This window comes from Monodelphis domestica, chromosome 3 (genome assembly GCF_027887165.1).
Source record: "Monodelphis domestica isolate mMonDom1 chromosome 3, mMonDom1.pri, whole genome shotgun sequence".
NCBI lineage: Eukaryota > Metazoa > Chordata > Mammalia > Didelphimorphia > Didelphidae > Monodelphis > Monodelphis domestica.
The window spans coordinates 346,380,212-346,404,990 of NC_077229.1; the positions used below are offsets into that span (position 1 = coordinate 346,380,212).

Below are 24,779 nucleotides of genomic sequence, written 5' to 3' on the forward strand. Positions count from 1 at the left end.
CCTCTTTCAATATTTAGCTCAAGCATAGTCTACACGAAGTTTTTCCTGATTCCTTTAGATTCTAGTTTCTTACCTCTGCAAAAAGCATGTACTATAATGGGATAAAGACTATATACAAAGTATATGTATAAAGTAATTTTGATCCTAGAGGCAATAAGGTAGCCATTGAAGTTTATTGACTGATAAATAACTTGGTCACACCTAGGATTTAGAACAATCACTTTTGTAGCTGTGTGGAAGATGGATTGGTTAGGCAAGAGACTTGAAGCTGACCGACCAAGTAGGAAGCTACTGTAGTTGTCGAGGTAATGAGGGAGAAATGGGGTGAGGGTTGTGTGATTAAAAAGAAAAAAAGTATAGGGGAGACTGGTGAAGAAAGAAATAAGATTTGGCAACTGTTTTTCTCCTCTTCTTAAATTCTATATTTTCAAGGGCAGCTCAGTGGGTAGAGGGGAGGGGAAAAATATATTCAGAAATGATTTTGATCTAACAAAAAAAAGCATCAATAAAAATATATATTTTTTAAGAAAGATAATGGATTTTTGTAGCAGGGTGTTTTGGGAATCACTGGAAGCACTGTAGAATTTCTCAGAGGCAGTTCTTGGCCCAGCTAATAGGATATGTGCCATGCCTTTCATATATATATACATTGACTAATTCAATGGACTGTAACTGTATATCAAAATCTGGTCAGGTTCAGATTTTCATCTGTTCTATTCTTAAATGGATTTCTTTTGCACTGCTGTGGCTTTCACTGAGTAGTTCTTTACTGTTCCAAAGCCTAAGGAAGTTAATAAAAATTTATTGTAAATAGGAATATTTAGAGAATTCTGTCCTCGCTAAGGGACTTTTGTTTGGACTCTATGTGGGCTTTCTATAATACTGATGAATCTTTAGGAAATCTTAAATATTTTTTAACACATCAATTAATGCAAAGCCTATGTGGAGTTTTGAACCCAGTTATTCCTAAAGTCATGTTTGTCACTAATTGAATGATTTTGACATATACCTGGGGACACACTGGGGAGATTATCTCTCAAGCTGAGAATACTCTCTCTCCTTACACCTGCTTTTTGGGCATCTCTGGCTTCCTTTAAGAATTGGCCCAAATTGAAACTCACTATTTAGTAAAAATTGCTGAGATAATTGGAAAGTAGTTTGGCAGAAACAAATTATAGATCAATATGCTACACTAAGATAAAATCAAATTGGATATATGCTTTAACACATGTGAAAAATATCATAAGCAAATTAGAACAAGGAACACATTACTTATAAGATTTTTGGATAGGTAAGAAACTTATGAGTATGCAAGAGATAGCAAACATTGTGAGATGTAAATGGGTAATTCTGAATACATTAAAGGTTTTATACAAATAAAACTAAAGTACCCAAGAGTTGAAGGAAAGCAAAAAATTGCGAAAAAAAATTTTTTTTATAGTTTCTTGAATAGAGGCCTCATATCTAAAACACATAGAGAACATTGTCAAATTTATACAAATAAGAGCCATCCCCCAATTGGTAAATAATCAAAAGATGTGAAGAGACAGTTTTTGGATGAAGAAATTAAAGCCATATATAGGTATAAGAAAAAATACTCTAAATCACTACTGATTAGAGAAATGCAAATCAAAATTCTGAGATATTACCTCACACCTATTAGATTGGCTAATGATAAAAGGGTAAAAATGCAAATGTTGGAGAGGAAGTAGAAAAATAGGGACTCTAATATACTGTTACTGGAACTATGAAGTGATCTAACCATTTTGTAGAGCAATTTGGGATTATGCCCAAAGAGTTATAAGACTGTGTATATCCTTTGAACCAGTAATACCATTGCTGGGTCTGTTTCCTGTTAGGATGGAAACAACAGAGAGAGAAATGGTTTTGCAAAGGTTGAGTTGGTTGCATGCTAGGACCCTGGTGACCAGATTCTGGAATCTGGAGAGGATTTGAAGGGGCACTTGCTTCCTGGTCCTAGAGCCGAGAGGAGGTAGCCGATCTCTGCTGTTCTTGCTGTTATTAAATCTACAATGAGGTTGAAGGGAAACCTTTGGACCTTCTGGGAAGGAAGTATCTTTCCTCATTAGAAGATATACATTGAAGAAGATCTTTATAATATCAAGCCTGATCTAATCAAGAGTCAGTGTTGGTGTGAGGGTTGAGGCCAAGCTCAGGGCCAGCTGGGTTGAACTCAGTCATCAAGAATTTATTCCTTGGTCATCTTGAAGAACTATTTCATCTTGTGAAACCCAGCAAAGAGTATTAATTAAAGTCAGGTATAGACAATGAGAGCTTGGGGGAACTAGCCAAGACAGGAAAGGGCTTAGGGAGCTTCAAGAAAACCAAAGAATTTCCCATGTGGGAAATATAGAGGGAGAGGTGAGTAAGATTAGTTAGGGAAACCTTGTTCCTTAATCTTCCCTTCTTAATCCTTTTGTTTTATTATTAATAAATCCTTTACCTTTTTACCAACACTGCTTGGAGGCCCGGCTGCGCACTGGTCCCAGTAGGTAAGGTCATTGGCCTTACTTCACTGAGGGATACTGAGGGTTCCCATATACCTCAATGTACTATATTATTTCATTCCCAAGGAGATCAGGAAGAAGGAAAAGAACCATTGTATTCTAAAATATTGACAGCACATTTCTTTGTGATGGCAAAGAACTAGAAATTGAGATGTTCATTAATTGGGGAATGGCTGAGCAAACTGATATATGACTATGATGGAATATTATTGCATCATAAGAAACAATGAGTAGGTTAATTAAAAATTTTTTGGAAAGACATACATGAAATAATGAAAAGTGAAAAGAGAACATTATATACAACTACAGAATATTTGAAATAACCTGGGAATGTCTAGACATCTCCAGAAAAAGAACTGATTAACAGAAATACCAAAGACATTATTTATGTATACATATCTTTTTATCAGAAGATGCTTTTTTTTTGGTGTGGGGAGGGGACAGAAGAGTGAGATACCTGGGAATAAATTTTTTTTTAAACCCTTACCTTCCATCTTGGAATCAATACTGTATATTGGTTCCAAGGCAGAAGAGTGCCAAGGGTAGGCAATGGGGGTTAAGTGACTTGCCCAGGGTCACATAGCTGGGAAGTGTCTGAGGCCAGATTTGAACCCAGGACCTCACAACACTAGGCCTGGCTCTCAATCCATTGAGCTACCCAGCTGCCCCCATGAGAATAAATTCTTAAACATTTAACATATTGATAACAGAAGCAATTATCCCCCTCCCCCCCAACTCTTCCTTACTTCCTTATTACTATAGAGAATAGTACCATCCTTCCAGTTATCCAGACTTACAACTTAGGAGTCATCTTTAGTTCTTAACTCTCACTCACTTCTTCCACTTTCCTACCTACCACTTGCTCACTTACCCCACATATCTACATATCTATTTTCGAATCCTGTTTTCTTTTTGCAACATCCCTTGTATAAGTCCATCTTTTCTTTGAAACAAATGCCACTCTGGTACAGGCCCTTGTTGCTGGATGTTAGGATGACCGTAAGAGTCTCTCCTAACCCTTTTCCATCCTTCATGGAGTATTCACTTACATGCATTTTTCATTACTTAGCTACTGTCAATGGCACCAATAGCAAATCACAATCACATAGTCACAGTTTATAAAATATTTCCTGAATTACCAACATAGAAAGGGACAGGAGCATATAAATGAATTTAATGATCTGCCTGCTTCCTGATGTGCCCATGACTTTGTTTGGAGCCCCAACCCATATCCTGTCAGCAGTACACTGATCTGGGGGCTGTAGGTTCAGAGGATGGAAAGGGAAGAAATGAAATTTCTTGTGGTGCAGTGGATACAGTGCTGGGCCTGGAGTCAGGAAGACTCAAATTCAAATTTGGCCTCAAGACGCTACCTGTGTGAGGATTGGTAAGTCACTTCCTCTCTGTCTCAGTTTCCCCAACTGTAAAATAGGGAGAGTAATAGCAGCTACCCCACAGGATAATTTTAAGAAGCAAATGAAATAATAGTTGTAAAATGCACTTAGCACAGTGCCTGAAATATAGTAAATGTTACATAAATGCTTACTCCCAAAGCACGGATATGATCACATCCCTCCCAAACTCAAATTCCAATATAAAATTCTTTATTCAGCATTTAAAGTCCTTCATAATCCCTCCTATTTGCCTCGCCTTAGGTTTCGATCCCCTCCAAAGTACACTATAAACCAGTGATACTGGACTTATTGTCATTCCTTGAATAAAATACTGTACCTTCTGATAGCATGTCTTTTTACTGCCTGCCTCCACTAGCCTAAAACTCTCTCTTGCCTCTCAGCTTCTCTAGTTTCCTTCATGATTCAGCTAAAATTCCACTTTTTGTAAGAGGTTCACCTTCTCCTTACTGCTAGAGTCCTCACTCTAAGGTTACCTCCAATTTGCCCAGGATGTATCTTGTATTATATAGTTTGTGTTCAGGTAGTCTTTCCTCCATTACAATGGAGCTCCTTGAGGGCAAGGCCTGCTTTTGTCTTTCTTTGTAGCCCCATCCTTTAGCACAGCTCCTGACACATAAGAGCTTAATCAGTGCTTGATGGCTTTCACATTTTCTTGTGCAATCAATTCACATGTTTCCTGGCCCTCACTCTAGGGGATGGACAAGAGTGTTTTCATCTACTGAAATGTAAGCTCCCCGAGGGCAGGGAATGCTTGGCTCATTTATATTTATAACCTTCAATCTAACATAGTATTTGGCATGTTGCAAGCACTTAATATATATTTTTTCATTCATTTGAAGAATTCTATGAAACAAATGCAATCTGTGGTATACACCTCTATTTTAATACTTCTGATTAAAAAGGACAAAGGCAATTTTAATTTTTAAAAAGTCATTGAAAGGGGGCAGACTCTGATCTCAAATAATCTCTCCATAATCTTACCATACATTTAATAAATATCAGGCATTATCTTTCTCCTGCCTTTTAGCACAGCATCTACTACAATAGTAGCACTTTCTGCTTTTTCAACAGCTGTCTCCATTTTGGATGGATTTCTTTTGGAATGCATTCTCTCCTTGTCTCTGACTTCATGATTTTTTTTTTCAAGTTTCATTTCAAATCTCATCTTCTGTAAAAACCCTTTCCTGATCCCTGTTAATTCTAGTGTTTTCCTTCTGAAATTATTTCCAATTTATTCTCTATACATCATGGAGTTTTCCTTCAGGTCAGGGGCTGTTTTTGCCTTTCTTTGTATCTTCAGATGTTAGTTATGGCATACAGGAGGAATTAGAGAAATGACTGTTAACTTGATTCCTAGATGATACAGAAATCTCCCCTTTCCACCCCACCCTACTTAAAAGATGTAGAATTAGTTGGCCGAATTTAAAAGTGGATGCATGAAATTAAAAATTTTCCTCTTACCTGAATATAGCATGTAAGGACACCTGTTGCATAAATAGGGACTGTAGCTTTTGTTAGGACCCCATTTCCTGCTGAAGAATCTAAAATTATAGACATAATTTTAAATAATCCTTCTAAATATAAAGAAAGGTAGTCATCTCACAATTTATTTACTTAAACAACACTTTTTTGCTCAGTGTTAGAAAGTAATGGCAACATCTTTACTAAAGTAAGTAGTAAAAATCATTTTTACTAGTCATGAAAACGCAACTAAATGCTACCTGCCTTTAAGGTTTTTTTGTATCAAAAGCTTAAAATTATAGCAGATTAAAATGTTACATAAAAAAGAAACTTAGTGAGTAATATGAGATATGACATTCCCTTTTTTCAAAGAAAGCAGAAGTGTGGGTTTTCCTCCTTTGAAAACTTGGTATGGAAAACATTTCAAAAATGTTTGTAAGATACCAATTTCACTTACATGCATTTTTCATTACTTAGCTACTGTCAATGGCACCAATAACAAATCACAATCACATAGTCACAATTTACAAAACATTTCCTGAATTACCAACATAGAAAGAGACAGGAGCATATAAATAAATGAATTTAATGATCTGCCTGCTTCCTGATGTGCCCATGACTTTGTTTGGGGCCCCAACCCATATCCTGTCAGCAGTACACTGATCCGGGGACTGTAGGTTCAGAGGATGGAAAGGGAAGAAATGAAATTGCTCAAAAAAGGAGACAAAGAATAGAAAGGAAAGAAAAGTCACAGAGATTAAGGAGAGTATTCTGTGATTCTCTATAATGGTGAAAAGTTTATACAAATGTTCGTTCATGTGTTTACAACATGTAAATATCATACAAAACATAAACGTGTAAAGTAAAACAATTAGTCAAAATGAGATGGAAATTCAACAAAATCTTTTTGCTAGTTTTTACATAAACAAAATCAATTAAGCCAAAATAGAAGGAAAGCAGAAGAGTGGGGGAAAATTTTTACAGCAAATTTCTCTGATGAAGGCCTCATTTCTCAAACACATAGGGAACTGAGCTAAATTTATGAAAATAAGAGCCATTCCACAATTGCTTAAAGGTCAATGATATAGTTATCTATAATCATATGAATAGGCACACTAATGCACTATTGGTGGAGTTGTGAGCTGATTCAACCATTCTAGAGAATAAGTGAAACATGCCCAAATTGCTATAAAGCTGTGCACACTCTGAGCAATACTATTATTAGGTCTGTATCCCAAAAGACATCAAAGAAAAAGAACAAGGACCCATATGTATAAAATATTTATAGAATCTCTTTTTGTGGTAGTAAAGAATTAGAAATTGAGGGAATGGTCATCAATTGGGGAATAGCTGAACAAGCTGTGGAATATGATTGTAATGGAATATTTATTGTGCTATAAGAGAAAAACCTGGGAAGACTTATGTGAACTGATACAAACTAAAGTGAGCAGAACCAGGAAAATATAGTACACAGTAAGAGCAAGATTGTAATGATGATCAACTATGAAAGACTCTGATCAATTCAATGATCCAAGATAATTCCAATGGACCCACACACAAAAAAAATGCTATCCACTTCCAGTGAGAGAACTGATGAACTCTGAGTGCAGAGTGAAGTGAAATTTTTTTACTTTATTTTTCTTATCTTTTTTAAATTTCTTCATGGTTAATATAGAACTATGTTTTGCATGATTTAACACCCCACTCCCAATCTTTTTCTTTTGAAGACAAGCAGAATTATTTAGTTTTGAACGCCTACAGTTCTTAAAGAGAACTTGCATGAGAAAAAGGAGGTAAAATGACAATTAAAATATAAATAAGTAGACTAAGTGAGACTAAGAGACATTGTAATTATCCCAGATAGTGTTAAGAGCATAGCCAATACTTGAATAAAGGTCTCATTACTCCTGGTTCAGTGTGGCCTTTCAACTTCATTGCTTCCCTGTTTTGTCAACACCCTCTCTCTCAGCTATCTTAAAAAAAAAAACAAAAAACAAAAAACTAAAATCCCACTTATCAAGTACTTACTTTGTTTAAAGCAATCTATAGGTTCTGGGAATGTAGAGAGAAAAAAAAGTGTCCTGACTTCAAGAGTTTGACATTGTACTGAAGGATATACTCTATTATATAACTAAAAAGAAATAAATAAATGACTTGGAAGGTGGAGGACAAACAGGTTGAAAAGTGTGTATTTTATCACAGAAAGAATTTGGAATCTAAAGAAATTTTTGAGCATGGGAATGACATAGTTATACTTAAGTCTTATGAAGATTATTTTGGCAGCTGTATGAGAGGATGGATGTAAGGAGAAGGTAAAAGCAAGATGAATCAGGAGGCTTAAAAATAAGGTAATAAGTAATAGAATAGGCAAAAGATGATGAAGTTCTGAATTAAGGTGGTAGCCATATGAATAGGAAGAAGGGAATAGATTAAATATCTATTGAGTAGGATGAACTGACAAGACTTGAATATGATGGGTGAGGAAACAGAACAAGTCAAGAATAATCCCAGTGTTATGAGTCTGGGAGACTGGGAGAATGATGGTACCCTCAAAAGAAATGAAAAAGTATGTAGTTTGTGGGAAGACAATCTGTTCTCCTTTGGACAGGTTGTTTAGAGATGCTTAATAAGATGTCTAGGTTGAGATATCTGGAAGGTGACTGATGATGGGGGCTGAAGTTCACAAGACAGTAGGACTGGATATAGTAGGATTTGGGGGTGAGGCCATGAGAGCTGATGAGGCGATGAAGGTAAGAGTGTAGAGAGAGAAGAAATAAGATTTTTGGAGGGACAAGAATGATGAGGCAGATGATAATCCAGCAAAAGTGAAATGGTCAAATAGCTAGGAAAGCCAGGAGAGAGTAGTTTCTTATAATTCCAGAGAGGAGAGAATATTTATGAGAAAGGTGATTGACAGTGTCAATCCTGCACAAAGTTTGAGGAAGGAGACAGAAAAAAAGGCTACTGGATTTAACGGTTAAGAGATTGTTACTCAGTTTAACAGAACAGTTTCTGTGCTGGGAAGCACATTAGATTTCAAGGTATTGAGGACTGAGTGGTTGGTAGGAAAGTGGGAAGGAATGTGAGTAGATGACTTTCTAGGAATAGGACAGTGAAAGGGAAGAGGAATATAAGATGTCAAATTAAATTTAAAAACTATCAGGATCTAACCAAGGATTTTAGTGATAAGGAGGATTTGGTCATGTTTTTGGCTAGTGGGTAATACCTAAATAGTATATAATATGCATATTTATTGAACAATTTCCCAGAAGAAACAGTTAAAGATAGGATTGAGGGCACTAGAAAGTAGCTGGCCCTGCAAGGCCAGCCTCTTCCTTTAAGACTGGAATAAGAGGATGAATGAAGGTGCAGAGGAGTTCTGAGATGAGGAATGGAGGTGACTAGGTAAGTCAAAGATTTGTAACCTGTATTTCCTCAGTAAAGTAGCAGTAACATAAATTACTGTGAAGTGAGTGTGTTAAAATGGTATAGGGGTATAGAGGGAAGGTTGAAAACAGCTGATAGAGTAAGTCTGATATAGACAGGGGTTATGTGAGATTAGATAATATGAATTTGTAACAGACTCAGCACAGTTGTCAGTAATTAACTCTTGAAGCTGAAATGGAAAATTGTTGATGATGAGAATATAAGAGGATTGTGGGCTGGGAAATTGTGAAAAAGGGAAGGGCAAGAGTTTAAGTTAATTAATACAGATGATGATGATAGTAGCTAGCATTTATATGCACTTTAAGGTCTGGATTTTTAAAAAGAATTTTACATGTGTTATCTCACCTGATCCCCACAACAATCCGGTGCTATTATTACTCCCATGTTATAGAAAAGAAAGATGAGGATGAGAGAGTGATTTGTCTAGAGTAGCACAGCTAGTGATTGTCTGAACCAGGATCTGAGCTAAGGTCACTCTGACTCCTAAGCCCAGCACATTATCCCCTATGCCATAGAGCTGTCTCTATAGGATCAATCCTGCAAAGGATAAGCATTGTGGCCACAGTAAAAGAAATGGATACATAGAATGGTAAAGGGACTGGAAGTTCCAGTGAAGACTAAGGAGAATCAAGAGATGGAAAGATGGATTTCTGTCAGAGAGGGGACATTTACAGTTTAATAAGAGATACAGGAAAGTGATATAGATAACTTAAATCCTTTTTAGTATCACAGCTTCAGCTTTTTTGCTGACAACCCCAAGTCTATAATTTTAGCCTCAGTTTCTCACCTGAGCTCCAGGTCCCCTACCCTAACTCCTTAGGGGATATCTCTAAACTGGATCACCTATAAGCATATTTGGCACCATAGTTATTTATATACCACAGTTCCCTAAGTGTATCTAAGCTCCCAAAGGGCAGGAATTATATATGAAACTTCATATTTAATGCATAGTGGACATATACAAAGTGTTTGTAGAGTTCACCTACACATACTCTTTTCCTTTCCTTTCTCCCTCCTCCCCACCCCAATCCTATTTATGGCTAACAAAACAGACAAGGATAGGAAAACAGGCTATTAGGCCAAATAGAATTATTCATAAATTTACTTTTAATAAATAGTTTAAAGCCATCTAAGGTCAAATTCGCAGGGAGTAGCCCCTCATATGGACATTGCACAACTCAGCTGATAAAAGTAATAAATGTGATACTTTAGGCAGCTTATATTTTGTAAGGAAATGCAATGCAAATGTGTAGGGGTGTGGAAATTATGCTAGGATTCACTCAAACTAGCACCAATGCCACGAACACTTCACAATCATCACATAGAGAAGTGACTCAAAGCTAATATAGTTGGTATCTCACCCACACAACTCTTATTTCTTCTCTGCATATACTGATTTTCTCATTTATTTTTCTCTCATTCTTCATGAAACATTTTCTTCAACTATAATTTATGGCAGGTCTCTAATTTTTAGTGTCCCATAATTGCTGAATACTTCAGCTAAACTTGAACTTTTCCTCTGAGCTGTGCACACTTATACTTGAGAATCATTTTTCTCTTTTCCTCAATCCTGAATTATCTCTTAATGATCCCAATTCATAGGACTTATCCAGGTAATTGACAAAGTTGTGAAAAAGAACTCTATACCATAATTTTCCCATTAGTAAACTATGTTTAATATTTAATTATTATGTTCTAAAAGATATTAACATAAATATTTAAAAAAGTTGAACTCACCAACATTTTCTTCAGACAACCTTAGAATCTCCTGGAATTGAGGTTTTACCTAAATTAAAAAAAAATATTCCCCAAATGTGAGAATGTAATGGATTTAAAATAAAAATCTTATTTCTTGCTTATAAAACTTATTTGAATTATTCAGCAGAAATTGACATTATTTCTCAATTTAGAGGTACAGGAAAATTAGAACCAAAATCTTGAAGAAAAATAGAGAAAACAAACATTTATTTATCAGAAACTAATATGCCATAATTGGGAGATGATCAAAGATATTAGATTTCAAAGTCTTAATATTTACTGAACCATTTACTGAATTCCATTTGATTTGTACCTTCAAAACAGAACAAAACATACAGAATTTCTAAAGACTATGTTTACTACAAAAACTTAAAAACTGCCAATTGTCTCTTTGTCTGTCCTAACAGGTTTTAATAACAACTTTCTAGAAATTTTAAGTGACATTCAAAATAATTCTGCTTTAAAACAGAAGTTATGCAAAGATAAATTCAAACTGGGTAAATGACTTAAATATAGGGAATTAAATCATGAATAAATTAAGTGAACACAGAATAGTATACCTGTCAGATATGTGGGAAAGGAAGGAATTTAAGACCAAGCAAGAGATAGAGAACATTACAAAATGTAAAATGAATTACTTTGATTATATCAAATTTAAAAGGTTTTATACAAACAAAATCAATGTAACAAAAATCGGAAGGAAAGTGACAAACTGGGGAAAAATTCTTTATAACAAAACTCTTTGACAAAGGTTTAATTTTCCAAATATATCTAAGTCAAATTTACAAAAAATCAAGCCATTCCCCAATCAAATGGTCAAGGGACAGTAATACGCAGTTTTCACAGGATAAAATCAAAACTATCAATAAACACATGAAAAAGTATTCTAAATCCCTCCTGATTTGAGAAATGTAAATCAAAACAACTCTGAGGTATCACCTCACACCTAGCAGATTGGCCAATATGGCAGCAAAGGAAAGTGATAAATGTTGGAGGGGATGTGGCAAAATTGGGACACTAAGACACTGATGGTGGAATTGTGAATTGATCCAACCATTCTGTAGGGAAATTTGAAATTATGTACAAGGGGTGCAAAGGCAAAAGGATGCCTGCCTTTTGATCCAGCCATGCCACTGCTGGATTTGTACCCCAAAGAGATAATAAGGAAAAAGACTTGTACAAAAATATTGATAGTGGTGTTCTTTGTGGTGGCAAAAATTTGGAAAATGAGGGGATGCCCTTCAATTGGGGAATGACTGAACAAATTGTGGTATCTGATGGTGATGGAATACTATCATGGTGAAAGGAATGATGAACTGAAAGAATTCCATGTGAAATAGAAAGACCTCCAGGAAGTGAACCAGGAGAATGTTGTGTATAGAGACAGATACACTATGGTACAATCAAATGTAATGTACTTCTCTGCTAGTAGCAGTGCAATGATCCACGACAATCCAGAAGAACTTATGAGAAAGAATGTTACATATATCCAGAGAAAGAACTGTGGGAGTAGAAATGCAGAAGAAAAACATATGATTGATCACATGGTTTGATGGGGATATGATTCGGGTATTGGTGTCAAAAGATCAGTCTATTGCAAATATGAATAACATGGAAATAGGTTTTGAACAATGACACATATATAACTCAGTGGAATTGCTTGTGAGCTATGAGAGGGGAGAGGGAAGGTGGGTGGGAAAAATCATGAATTGTAACCATGGGAAAATATCCCAAACAAACAAAATAATTAAAAAAAGAAGTTAAGGAAATGTAACATAATGTATCACTAGACATGGTGTATTAGATTTGGAAATGGTTTAAAGATCAATTTCTCTATATTTTTCTCTTTTATAAAATAAACTAAGGACCAAAGAAGCAAACAACACTCTAGGTCATGCTGCTAATTCGTGTCAGAATCTAGACCAGATCTTAAAATCCGCTATGTTTTTCCTCTACATAATACTTGCTCCAAACATATATCCAACTCGGGCTTCACTGACCAAATCTATTTATTTTTAGTCTCTTGTGACAAGATTGTTCTCATTTATTTTTCCAAGAGTGGGTATCTATCCATTCATCTATCAATCATCTTCCTTATGCCCGAATTTTCTCAACAATTCAAGCAAGTTCAAGCTTTTTATGTAAAACTAGCTACACTGGTCTTAGATAGAAACATACTAACTTGTACATTGGGGTTAAAATTAGCTGAAATTAGTCCAAAGACAAGAATTGTACTGAGGATTTAACTAAGCTCAGGAAAGAGGAAGCCTTAGGTTTCAAACTTTTCAAAAGACTGCCAACACTTTGACTTTTCAACTAGGCATGAAATGAAAGAAACAAATTATTTGAGCTGTTTTCATTTATATTAAAAAAAAATCCCAAATTCTTCTGTGATTTCTAAGTATGTGCATATTTATTTAAAAATCCAAAAATTCATAAAAAAACTGCTAAAATGTGTTTTTATATATAACCTTAATAATAACATTTTCTAGAAATCTTTATTTTCACTTTAAATACATTAAATATTACAAACTGGAAAAGTTATCTCCACAGGAAACATGAGAAGTTACACAGGCAGTCTTGCCTTTTTCTACTTTGGCTTGTGATGTGATTGATACCTAATGCTTTCTAATTTTGTGACAACAGGCTTAATAATAGTAAAATGGAGATGATAATATTTGAACTACCCATTTAATAGCTGTTTTGAGGAAAGTATTTTGAAAATCTTCAGTTACTAAATAAACAATTTAAAATTTTATTACCTACTTTCAAAATATAACTACAATAGAATACAGGATTTGGAAAATGTGGCTTAATAGCAATTTATGGAGAAAAATTTAGGTGGGGTTTTTGGACAAAAGAAAAGAGAAAAGTGATAATATTTTGGATTTATTTTATACTGGGCTTTGGAAGGTGTTATGTATGAATTATGCTGGCCTAATAGGAAATGTAAAAAAGGATACAGAGATGGGATATTTCAAACAAATTCAAATAATTTAAAACAACATTTATTACTTACTATATAAAGAGCTTTGTGCTATAAGGCTGGATTTCTGTAACTTTTATTTTTTTCTGATAAATCCTTATTCTCTGTCTTAGAATCAATTCCAAGTATTGGTTCCAAGGCAGAAGAGTAGTTAAGGGCTAGGCAATTGGGAGAAAGTGATTTGTCTAGGAAGAGTCTGAGGCCAAATCTGAACCCAGGACACTTCCTGTTTCTAGGCCTGACTTTCTATCCACTGAGTCACCTAGCACTATTCTTATTCAACTAACAGTTGAATTAAACTAATTTACTGATTTCTTAAAAATTTCTGAATTTATCATTTCAAAGAAGAAACAAGGAAGAATTGTGAAAGTGGACATAATTCTAACAGAGAAAAGAACAGTAAAGAATGATAGATTCTTTAAAGAAAATAAGCATACCACCTCAGAACTCTTAATACCTCTAAAGAAGAGTTTTAGAAGGGAATGGTAAGCAAAATCAGGCTGTATTTTATATCATATATTAGGAAAGAGGCTTTCAGAAAGGTCTTAAAAAATGCTAGGTATACCAACATAGGCAGACTAAAAAAAATGGCATCTGAAAAGAGATAGAACTCTCTGAAAACTAAAAATGAGAATACAACAGCAAATAATCCCCAAAAGATGAAGTAGAGACAACTCAAGAGACTAGTAGTGGTGCATAGAATTCTTCAATGAAACCAAAATTTCTTTTTTTAAAGAACAACTCTAATTAGTGCTTTGAGAAGTTTAGGTCAGAATGGATAGATGAAAAGGGGGTGAAATGCAAGAACAAAGTAAAGCAGAATGATGTACTAGTTTTAAATAATTTTAATCCCATTTTGCAATCCCTGAGGAGGTTTAAAAAAAAAAAAAGAAGCAATTGTTTCAGGCTAGGATTATTAGAAAGTAGATTAATCACATAGCCAAAATCTGTATTGATTGCAATCTTGAGCCATAATTGTGGGATGGACATTTGGGCTGGGTGCTTACATACAAGTGTCTGGAGGTAATGGAGATAATGGGGAGGTCAGGCACTTGTTGGTAATCAAATCTGGGGCAAGAATGGATATTATTAAGGGTCACTCTAAAATGAAGAAGGGAGGCTGAACAATCTAGCTGATTCAAATTACCCTAACTGAAATCTCTAATATCAAGAATTTGATGAAAATTGTTCATTATTAAAATGGTGAGCTTGGGGAAGCTTCTTCAGAAATTAAAAAAAACATTCACTTTTCTAGGACAGTTTAAGTATGATTCATCATTTGGGTAGGAAGAGGGATAAGATGGTTTTAACAATTCAAGATTGTAGATAATCATAAAAGATTCAATGATAGAATCTTAAAGAGTTTAAAAGGATTTCTACAGATGAAGAAATTGAGTCCTCAAAAGATGAAATGGCTACTTCAACTATACTACACTACTTTCCCTAAAAATTTCACTTAATAATAAGGAAATGCTCTGAATTTCAGAAGCTTAATGACTTAATTTTTTTTTTATTTTCAACATGTAAGATCCAGTTTGACCAAATCCTGTATTTCTTTTCTGATCAGACTTATGAAATTATTGGCTTTAGGGAAGTCTCATGGAGCAAAATCTCTCTACACATGCATATCTGCAACTCAAAGAATCCAAAAGCTGCCTGTGGCACTGAGAAGAGTTCAGTGATTTGCCAGGTTAACAGCCAATATGTTTTAGAGAGAACCAAGACATTTTTTGATCCTAAGGTCAGTTTTCTTTTCTTTTTAAAACCCTCACCTTCCACTTTAGAACCAATACTTAGTATTGGTACCAAGACATAAAAACGGTAAGGGCTAGGCAATTAGGTTTAAGAGATTTGCCCAGGGACACAAGGATAGGAAACGTCTGAGATCACATTTGAACCCAGGACTTCCCATCTATGAGCCTGGCTTTCTATCCACTACCACCTAGCTGTTCCCACCCTGGTTGGTTTCCTATCAGTTCCACACTACATTTCCTCTTAATTTAAGCTAATTTAGACTCTGAACTGCTTAACTCAAAAATTTTATTTAAAAGTACAATAAGGCATGGAATATTAATTATTACATATAATACACCAAGTAATTATAAATTATATAAATCACTACATTAGATCTAATTAGGATTTTGGGACTAAAGAAAAAAATTTTAATATCTAAAAAAATCTTTTATGAATTAAAAATCTAAAAATGCCTTTATGAACTTCTTATTTTACCAAAGGGTTTCTCACCAGTACCCTCTCAAAAACCTATAACTTGTGTCTAGGTACTTTAGTTTGGGTACTCCAACCCCAGGGAAATCTTTCCAGTATCCACTGTTTAGAGGACTTTTCCTAGGTCTGAAATGTATACTAAAATTTAACTAAATCATTTTAGGGTAGACTTATAAAGCATTTAATTTTTCTATAAAAACAATGATGCAGCACCAACAGAAAAATACAGTAATATAAAGGTATAAAATTTACATTCTAGTTAGAATTAATGGAAATTATGTTATTACCTTCGTGTTTGTAAATATCTTCCCAAATGTTCGGCACAGGCGCCAGAAAAATCTGGAGAATTCATGGACACAGGCAGTTGAAGCAACATTAATTTTACCAACGATTTCTATGAGTTGTGGTAAGCTGAATGTGGAAAGGAAAAGGGAAAAAACCAAATGACAAATGTATTATATCACTCTCTGCTTCCTTGTTACAATTTGAGATGAAATACTGTGTACCAATACACAATGCCTCTACAATTCCTTCCCACCTCTCCCAGTTTTCCTTCTGATAGCATGATTAAAGGGAAAGCAGCCTAGTTCAGTTTCAGACCATTGAAAAGAACCTTGGATTATGTGTGAATAAAGCTATTAAAAGTCTAAATTGTTTACCACACGTTAATATAAAACTTTAACTCTAGTACACAAATGGACCTGTGATTTTATTAATGTTGAGTATTCCCACCACTAATAAAGACTTCCACCTATTCATGCTTACCCATTTCATGGGCCTCTTATATCATCTATCTGGAGAGGTGTTATTTTTATGCATACCATATACTCGCTTATTTATGAATTAACCAGTCTATTATGGTTACAATGAATTCAAGGTTATATAATTCACTACTATAAAAATACATCAGAGTCCCTACTAATGTGGTAGTATAAAATATTCAAAGATAAATACAAGACATTCATAAATCAACAACAATCTTTGGTATCAGTATTCAGTTGATTGTCCAATTAGGGCACTGGTTCTATGACTATAATCTTGTTACACTAACATCATATTGTTTTCAAGAAATTAATAAATGGTATTTGGAAGGATATGGCTTAATGAGTAAAAAATTTAAACTTTTCTATCAAATCTGGCTCTGAAAAAACTTCTTATTAATTTGCTTTTACACAATCTGAAACATTTTAAAGAATCAGATTTTTAAAACAGAAAGGAAAAACTATAGTCTATAGCTGTTTTGGAGAACCTACGGCACATGTGCTGGTGTGTGCTAGAGGGGGTTGCTACCCTCCCCATTTCCACACATATCTGAAGACATTTCTCATATGACCCACCTCTCTGCCCAGCCCAATGGGAGTGCTTCCTTCCTCCCCTGTTTGGGGTAAGGCAGGGGGCTCACATGCTGTGTGAAGGTTACAGTTTGGGCACTTGGTCTCTAAAAGGCTCACCATTGCTGGTCTATAGTAAACATGTGGACATTTGGATTAATGATGATTCTGGATAAGGATCCTATAAAACAGAATTGTGAATGATGTGACCCTAGTCAACAATTTGCTTAAAAACTGTTCAAAGATTTTCCAAAAATATAGTCATTTAAGTAGGTGATCTCTAGTCTTGGATTTTAAGCTATTCTTTAGTTCATGATTATAAACTTTACTCATGAATAATTTAATAATTTTATCAAGGTAGGGAAAATTAACTCAGACAAATAGATTTTACTACTCTCTGGGATGAGATTTCTTGGTGGGGGAGGGGGAGAGAGAAAGAAAGTGAGAAAATGTTGAAATTGTTGGCTAAAATAATTAAGATGCATTGATGTGGAAATAGGCAAACTTACAGTTGGTTCACCACCCAGAGTAAGCTCTCCCAGCCTGTTGTGCCCTCATGCTCCAGCTGATAGTCATAAAGTTGTAGCAGCACAGCTAATTGTTCACGACTCCCAATAATGGTGGCCACATCCTGAAGAGGTGATACAGGCCGAGGGAATCTGGTTACTGGAAATGAGAAAAGTGGACAAAAAAATTATACGTGAAAGGAATTCAATAGTAACTCTGGGGATTTTATTTTTTTCCAAGGGGGAAAAACACATCCATTACTTTTTTCAAATGCTAGACACTAATTTCTTATTGTAAACATCAATTTTAAAAATGAAAATGGGAAACTCCTTTAGATTATAATAATTTCTTTTTGGTATAACTAAAGACACATTTATAAAATGAATTTTATCTACAGGGTAACATATATTATGGTCAATCTACATCAGAATCTATACTAAACAATGGGTCTGAAGACTGAACAACAAAAATGGTCCTTGGGTGGCCATATATTGATGATTGCCTAGATAGTATCAAATTTATTAACATTTGACATTATTAACATTAGCCAAAGAAAATCTAAGAACAAAGGCAGTCCTAGACCTTATTATTACAAATATTTGTAGAATGAGAGAAATGTACATATTGAAAGTTTAATGCATATATACGTATATATATATATAATCACACATATATGGCAATGTATTAAAATTGAGAATACATTAAAGGATTTGAAAATCATCCTTGCTCTAAGTCAACTGTAATGTTTGCTCTCTAATATCCTGATAAAATAGTAGCTTTTACTTAAGTAAAAAAAAATTTCAAAACATATAACCTGAAAAACCCCCCACCATATAACCCATCTTTATGGGGGAGATGGGAAAGGGATTCTTCTTACACATCTATTAGACATCCACTCAGCAACAGATTTGAAGGGTAGGGTGTGAATGAACCTAACTGTGTACTCACTGCACACCTATATTGCTTATTTCTAGCACAGTCACCTGATCAAAGGAAAGTGAAAAAGTTAAAGGTTCTATTTTTCATTTTACATAATTCTTGACTAAAATTTCACTCTAAAATATTAAAAAAATTTTTGGAGATCATCCTGGCTAGATATGTCAGCTAAGCAAAAGGATCCAAACTAAACTGGAAAGACTTTAAGAGGTTCAGTGAATAACTACATTTGGAGAGACCTGAAGTAATTAGTCACAGAAATACAAGAAACCATCTACTAAAGGAAAATTAGGATTCATATTTGTAGATTGAGTATTCACACTGATGAAATCTTGAGGTCTTTAAATGTGTTTAAACTAAACTATATTACTTTGGAGACAGGGAATTGTAGGGGATGAGAGAACAACCTCTGGAAACTCCTCTGACCATTCTATTCCTGAATCTACTTATGTACCGACTCAATCATATAGCATTTTTTTTTCACTATCATTTACTGGAACTTAGAAGGTATAGGTTGGGGAAGAAGAAAGTACATAGAGAAGAAATTATTAAGCTTCTTAAGCTGGCACCAACAGAAATCAAATGAATTTTCTCAAAGACTCATATATATTAAGGGAAGAGAACTGGCTGTCTAATTGGAAACACAAGTCTGTTTCACTGGTGCAGTGGTGACCATGTGAAAAAAATAAAAAGAAACATGTGAAAAAACATAAGAGGCATATCCATACATGGTGAAGCCATAAAATTTTTCTGTCACATACATTATTATCAATAGAATTACACACTTGTACAATAGAAAAATGAATTTTTAAACAAGTGTGATTTTTGGAGTTAAAAAAATAACTTGAGATATTAGATTTTGAATAATCGAAATCTTCTTCCCAAAATTTAGCAAATTTAATACCTTCTATCTGTGGCACTTCACCATGGAGCTTGGCTTTGCTCGAGAAAGGTGCATTCTGTAGCACCAATGCGAACAATGAAGGAATCAAGGACTGTAAGGCGGAAAGATACATATGGAGCTTATGTTCATCCAGTCCGTGCTCTCCTTCCTGAAACATAAGGATATGGAAGCTAAATTTTAGTCTTCTGAAACTGCCTTACTAATAGAAAATTTTAACAAATCTATACTATAGTACTCAAATGAAAATACCCATGAAGCTTTCAACTACTTCTAGATGTGTGTCAAAGCATGAAGTAGCACCAAAGTGTTAGATAGCAATAAAATCATTCTTTGTTCAAGGAAGCAATATCAAGTAGGTTTTAATATCTTGAAGGCAATTTGTGGGGCTTTCACTTCTTTGAAATTTCGCAATTCGGACAGTAGAATTTGAGATAGGTCAAAGGAATATATTAAAATTGCTAAATTTTTCAAATAAAAGTTTCCTTTTCCTATTTGATCAACTATCACATATAGTTACTTGCCAGCACTGAAAGCACTTCAAAATAATCAAATGTGGAGAAAAGTTGTAAGAGGAGGAACCACAGAGAATGAAACAAAAAAAAAACGGAGAAAAGGGGGAAAGGGTAGCTATGCCATTCAAGGAGATATAAGGGTCTGAAAGAATGGAATCATTGTGCATGAAAGAAACTGTTCACAATTACTTGAGGTCAAAAGAACTATGTATAAAAGCTTATTAAAAAATAGATATACTATGAATATATAAGCAAGAGTAATTCAAATAAAAGATGACATCCTACTGTCCTGAATGTTGTAAATTATATTTCCAAATAAAGATGAAAAGCTGAATATAGAATCATTTCTTATTATGAGATAAAAATAAGAAAGTTCTAAAGCTACTAGGTTTTAAAAAAGGATGTGCTTCATCCCAATTTGTAGTTTTATTTCTTAAAAATTAACATTTTTGTAAGACAAGATAATGACTTCTAAACAGTATAATTTTGAAAATAGAAGACTAATATGGTTAGCTCCAAATATCCATGGACAGATGACATTTACTAAGAGAAACATATGTGAATCCTGTTTATATAAGTTTCAAATAGATTAAAAAAAAACTAAACATTTAAAATAAGCATTCAATGCAATTTCCCCTGTGTAATTCCACAACATGGCACAGTGGAATGAACAACAGACTTGGAATCAGAAGACCTGAATTCTCATCCCAGTTCAAATCATTAATCACTGGTCAGACAATGGCCCATGGTTATACAATGAGACATAATCTGTTAAACCTTAGAATCTCAGCTGGAAAACTGGGTTAGTAATAATAAAAATGATAATGATCTGTATCGTTTAACTCATAAGGACTGTTGTATGGAAAGTGTAAAGGACTCCATACAAGTGAGCCATGATGAGGATGGCAACATACTTTCCTTAACCTGAGAAAGGACTAACTTATCCTTGATTATTCCCTGAGTTCAGCAAAGTATAAGGGAGGGAGAAGTATTATCATTTATGGATTTGGGACAGCTTGACCTCTAACCCATAAAAAAAAGAAAATGGGCTAAAACAAACAAAACCATTTTAATTTAAAGGAGTTCATTATGTCAGGTTTGGGAAGGTATTCTAGAGATTTTGGCATAAAAAATGGACCAGAAATTACTCCCAATTAATCTTTAGTTTTGGTTTTATGTGAAGTGAAAGAAAAATGAAGTTTTTTAAATGAGGGCATAAAATAGTACATTAAAATATTAATCTACTGAATTAAAAAGTAGTATTTTTAACTTTTTCAACTAGACAGCTTTGGAAACCAGCCATTTCACAATGTCCTTCCATTCTAATAACAGAACCCAAGGATAGATACATTGAAGTAATACAGAAGTTACTGGGAACTGAATAGGTAGAATTGAGAAGTGTGGGTCAATCAGTTCACTGAAGACAGTTGAATATATATTTTTGCTAGATGCAGATGATTGCTGCCCACGAGGTGAACTTAACTCAAGAATAGTCTACTCACATCTATGGAGAAATTTTCCCTAAAGTATCAATCTAGATCCAGTCATAATTTTAATTGGCACTTAATTTACAGTTTATTTTGAATATCTAATTGATACAGTCCATTCTTCTACATGTTCTTTACTGCATTATTCAGCTTCCATAAAAAGGAAATCAATGAAATCACCTACCCTGAGAAGTTTTTCAATCTTACTTAGCAATGTAGGAATAAGATGAGACTGCAAATTTCCAAGCTCTGTAGTCCAAGCAGCATAGGCAGGTAAAAATACTTGATGTGTTGCACTAACCACCCTTTCTGAGGGGTCGCCCAAGGCTGAGAGCAGAAGTTCGAAACCCTATAAAAAGCACATGGGCATAAACTTTGATGAGAGGAAAAATTAAGTAAAAATATGTCATATTGATGGAGAAGAAAGATGAAATCTAACACTCAAAAGATTCTTTATCTGAGGTTTGGAAAAGCTTTTCAAAATGACAAAAGAAAGTAATTTTCAACTTTAAAGTATACCTGTTGGTATTTGTCTGGATCATCAATGTATCCCATAATAATACCAAGGCTTTTAATGACAGCTTCTCGTACTAAATCTGCTTTATCTTCCATTAGCATTTGTTGTAACATGGAGAGAACCAGGGAGCTTCGGATTTCTTTCTGAAAGTAAAAAAACAAAAACATATTTTTTGATATTGATGCCCAACCGTACACAATCACAGAGCTGTGACATGGTTGAAATGTTATACTCTTCCTTGAATAACATCCTGTACACCATCCCTTCAAAATACAACCACTATTTTTGCATAATGACAGAATTTACTAAATGTGATGTAGTAGGTGGACTGCTTTCCAGTATTACTGGAATATATTGGAGGACAAAGATAGCAGAGGAAAGGAAAAGTAATGTTTTATGTCAATGGGCAGCAGTAGCTTAAGGACCCTGCTACTATTACTATGTCAGAGACAAAGCAACATATTTGATTATGAATATAATCCTGCTACCATGGAAAAAAATTGCCTGCAGGAAATTATGAAGAAAATATAAAGGTTCTTTCCTCTTGTTTCTGACAAAGTAGAAGAAAAAGTAATGATTTAAAAATATAACCAAGAGAAACAACTATGGTATGGCCAAACACAGGGATAGATGACTTGGGATTGAGGAAGGCCTAAATTCAAGTCTTAGTTTGAAAGAATATTGGCTATGGGACCCTGGAAATTCATGAAGACTCTAAGCTGCACTCTGAAACAACAGAAGCCCATAATGTCCACCTCCTAAGCAGAGGTTAATGTACCCAGGGGTTCAGAATAACACTTATTTTTGGACATGGATAGTGCAGGAAGTTGGTTTGCTTGACTATAAATTTGTTAATGAAGTTTTATTTTTTCCTTTTTTTCTCAGTGGGATGCAGAGGGTAGAGAGAAAATAAATTTTTGTTAAATTGAAAAAAATAAAGTTAAATTTTTTGAAAAAGGATTAAGTTCCTCAAATGAAGAGGAAATTAAGGCAATCATTAAAAACTATTATGCCCAGTTATATGGCAACAAATATGGCAATCTAGGTGATATGGATGAATACTTACAAAAATATAAATTGCCTAGACTAACAGAGGAAGAAATAAATTACCTAAACAACCCCATATCAGAAAAAGAAATTGAACAAGCCATGCAAGAACTCCCTAAGAAAAAATCCCCAGGCCCAGATGGATTCACAAATGAATTCTATCAAACATTCAAAGAACAACTAATCCCAATATTATATAAAGTATTTGACAGAATAAGCCAAGAAGGAGTTCTACCAAATTTATTTTACGACACAAACATGGTACTGATCCTAAAGCGAGGCAGGTCAAAAACAAAGAAAGAAAACTATAGACCAGTCTCCTTAATGAATATAGATGTAAAAATCTTAAATAGGATACTAGCAAAAAGACTCCAGCAAGTGATCACGAGGGTTATTCACTATGACCAGGTAGGATTCATACCAGGAATGCAAGGATGGTTCAATATTAGGAAAACCATCCACATAATTGACCATATTAACAAGCAAACTGACAAAAATCACATGATTATCTCAATAGATGCAGAAAAAGCCTTTGACAAAATACAACACACATTCCTATTGAAAACACTAGAAAGTATAGGAATAGAAGGGCCTTTCCTAAAAATAATAAACAGTATCTATCTAAAACCATCAGCCAACATCATCTGCAATGGGGATAAACTAGAAGCTTTCCCAATAAGATCAGGAGTGAAACAAGGATGTCCATTATCACCTCTATTATTTAACATTGTACTAGAAACACTAGCTGTAGCAATAAGGGAAGAAAAATAAATTTAAGGTATTAAAATTGGCATTGAGGAGACCAAGCTATCATTCTTTGCGGATGATATGATGGTTTACTTAAAGAATCCTAGAGAATCAGCCAAAAAACTAGTTGAAACAATCAATAATTTTATTTATTTATTTTTATTTTTTTAATTTTTATTTGGTTATTTCCAAACATTATTCATTGGAAACAAAGATCATTTTCTTTTCTCCCCCCCCCCCATACCTCTCCCATAGTCCACGCGCGATTCCACTTGGTATCATATGTGTTCTTGACAATCAACAATTTTAGCAAAGTTGCAGGATACAAAATAAACCTGCATAAGTCATCAGCATTTCTATATATCTCCAACCCATTTCAGCAGCAAGAATTAGAAAGAGAAATTCCATTTAAAATCACCCTAGGCAAAATAAAATACTTAGGAATCTATCTGCCGAGACAAACACAGGAACTATACGAACACAACTACAAAACACTCAACACACAATTACAACTAGATCTAAACAATTGGAAAAACATTGATTGCTCATGAGTGGGACGAGCTAACATAATAAAAATGACAATCCTACCCAAATTAATTTACTTATTTAGTGCGATACCCATTGAACTACCAAAAAACTTTTTTTACTGAATTAGAAAAAACCATAACAAAGTTCATTTGGAAGAACAAAAAAATCAAGGGTATTCAGGGAAACCATGAAAAAAAAATGCAAAGGAGGGAGGACTTGCAGTCCCAGATCTCAAACTATACTATAAAGCAGTGGTTATCAAAACAATTTGGTACTGGCTAAGAGAGAGAAAAGAGGATCAGTGGAATAGACTTGGGGTAAATGACCTCAGCAAGACAGTTTATGATAAACCCAAAGATCCCACTTTTGGGGACCAAAACCCACTTTTTGATAAAAACTGCTGGGAAAATTGGAAGACAGTATGGGAAAGATTAGGTTTGGA

General features: G+C 34.4%; 1 protein-coding gene across 8 annotated transcripts in view; it reads right to left on the minus strand.

The window, feature by feature from the left end:
• RELCH (RAB11 binding and LisH domain, coiled-coil and HEAT repeat containing) overlaps positions 1-24,779 on the minus strand; it is a 146,460-nt gene that overhangs the window by 38,451 nt on the left and 83,230 nt on the right. For all 8 annotated transcript variants that reach the window (XM_003340611.4, XM_007486853.3, XM_007486852.3 and 5 more), the window contains 7 exons: positions 22,018-22,158; positions 21,683-21,847; positions 19,500-19,647; positions 17,662-17,818; positions 16,109-16,232; positions 10,589-10,637; positions 5,405-5,484 (listed from right to left, as the gene is read on the minus strand). In XM_003340611.4, coding sequence (XP_003340659.1) covers positions 5,405-5,484; positions 10,589-10,637; positions 16,109-16,232; positions 17,662-17,818; positions 19,500-19,647; positions 21,683-21,847; positions 22,018-22,158 — 864 coding nt within the window. The remainder of the gene's footprint in view (positions 1-5,404; positions 5,485-10,588; positions 10,638-16,108; positions 16,233-17,661; positions 17,819-19,499; positions 19,648-21,682; positions 21,848-22,017; positions 22,159-24,779) is intronic.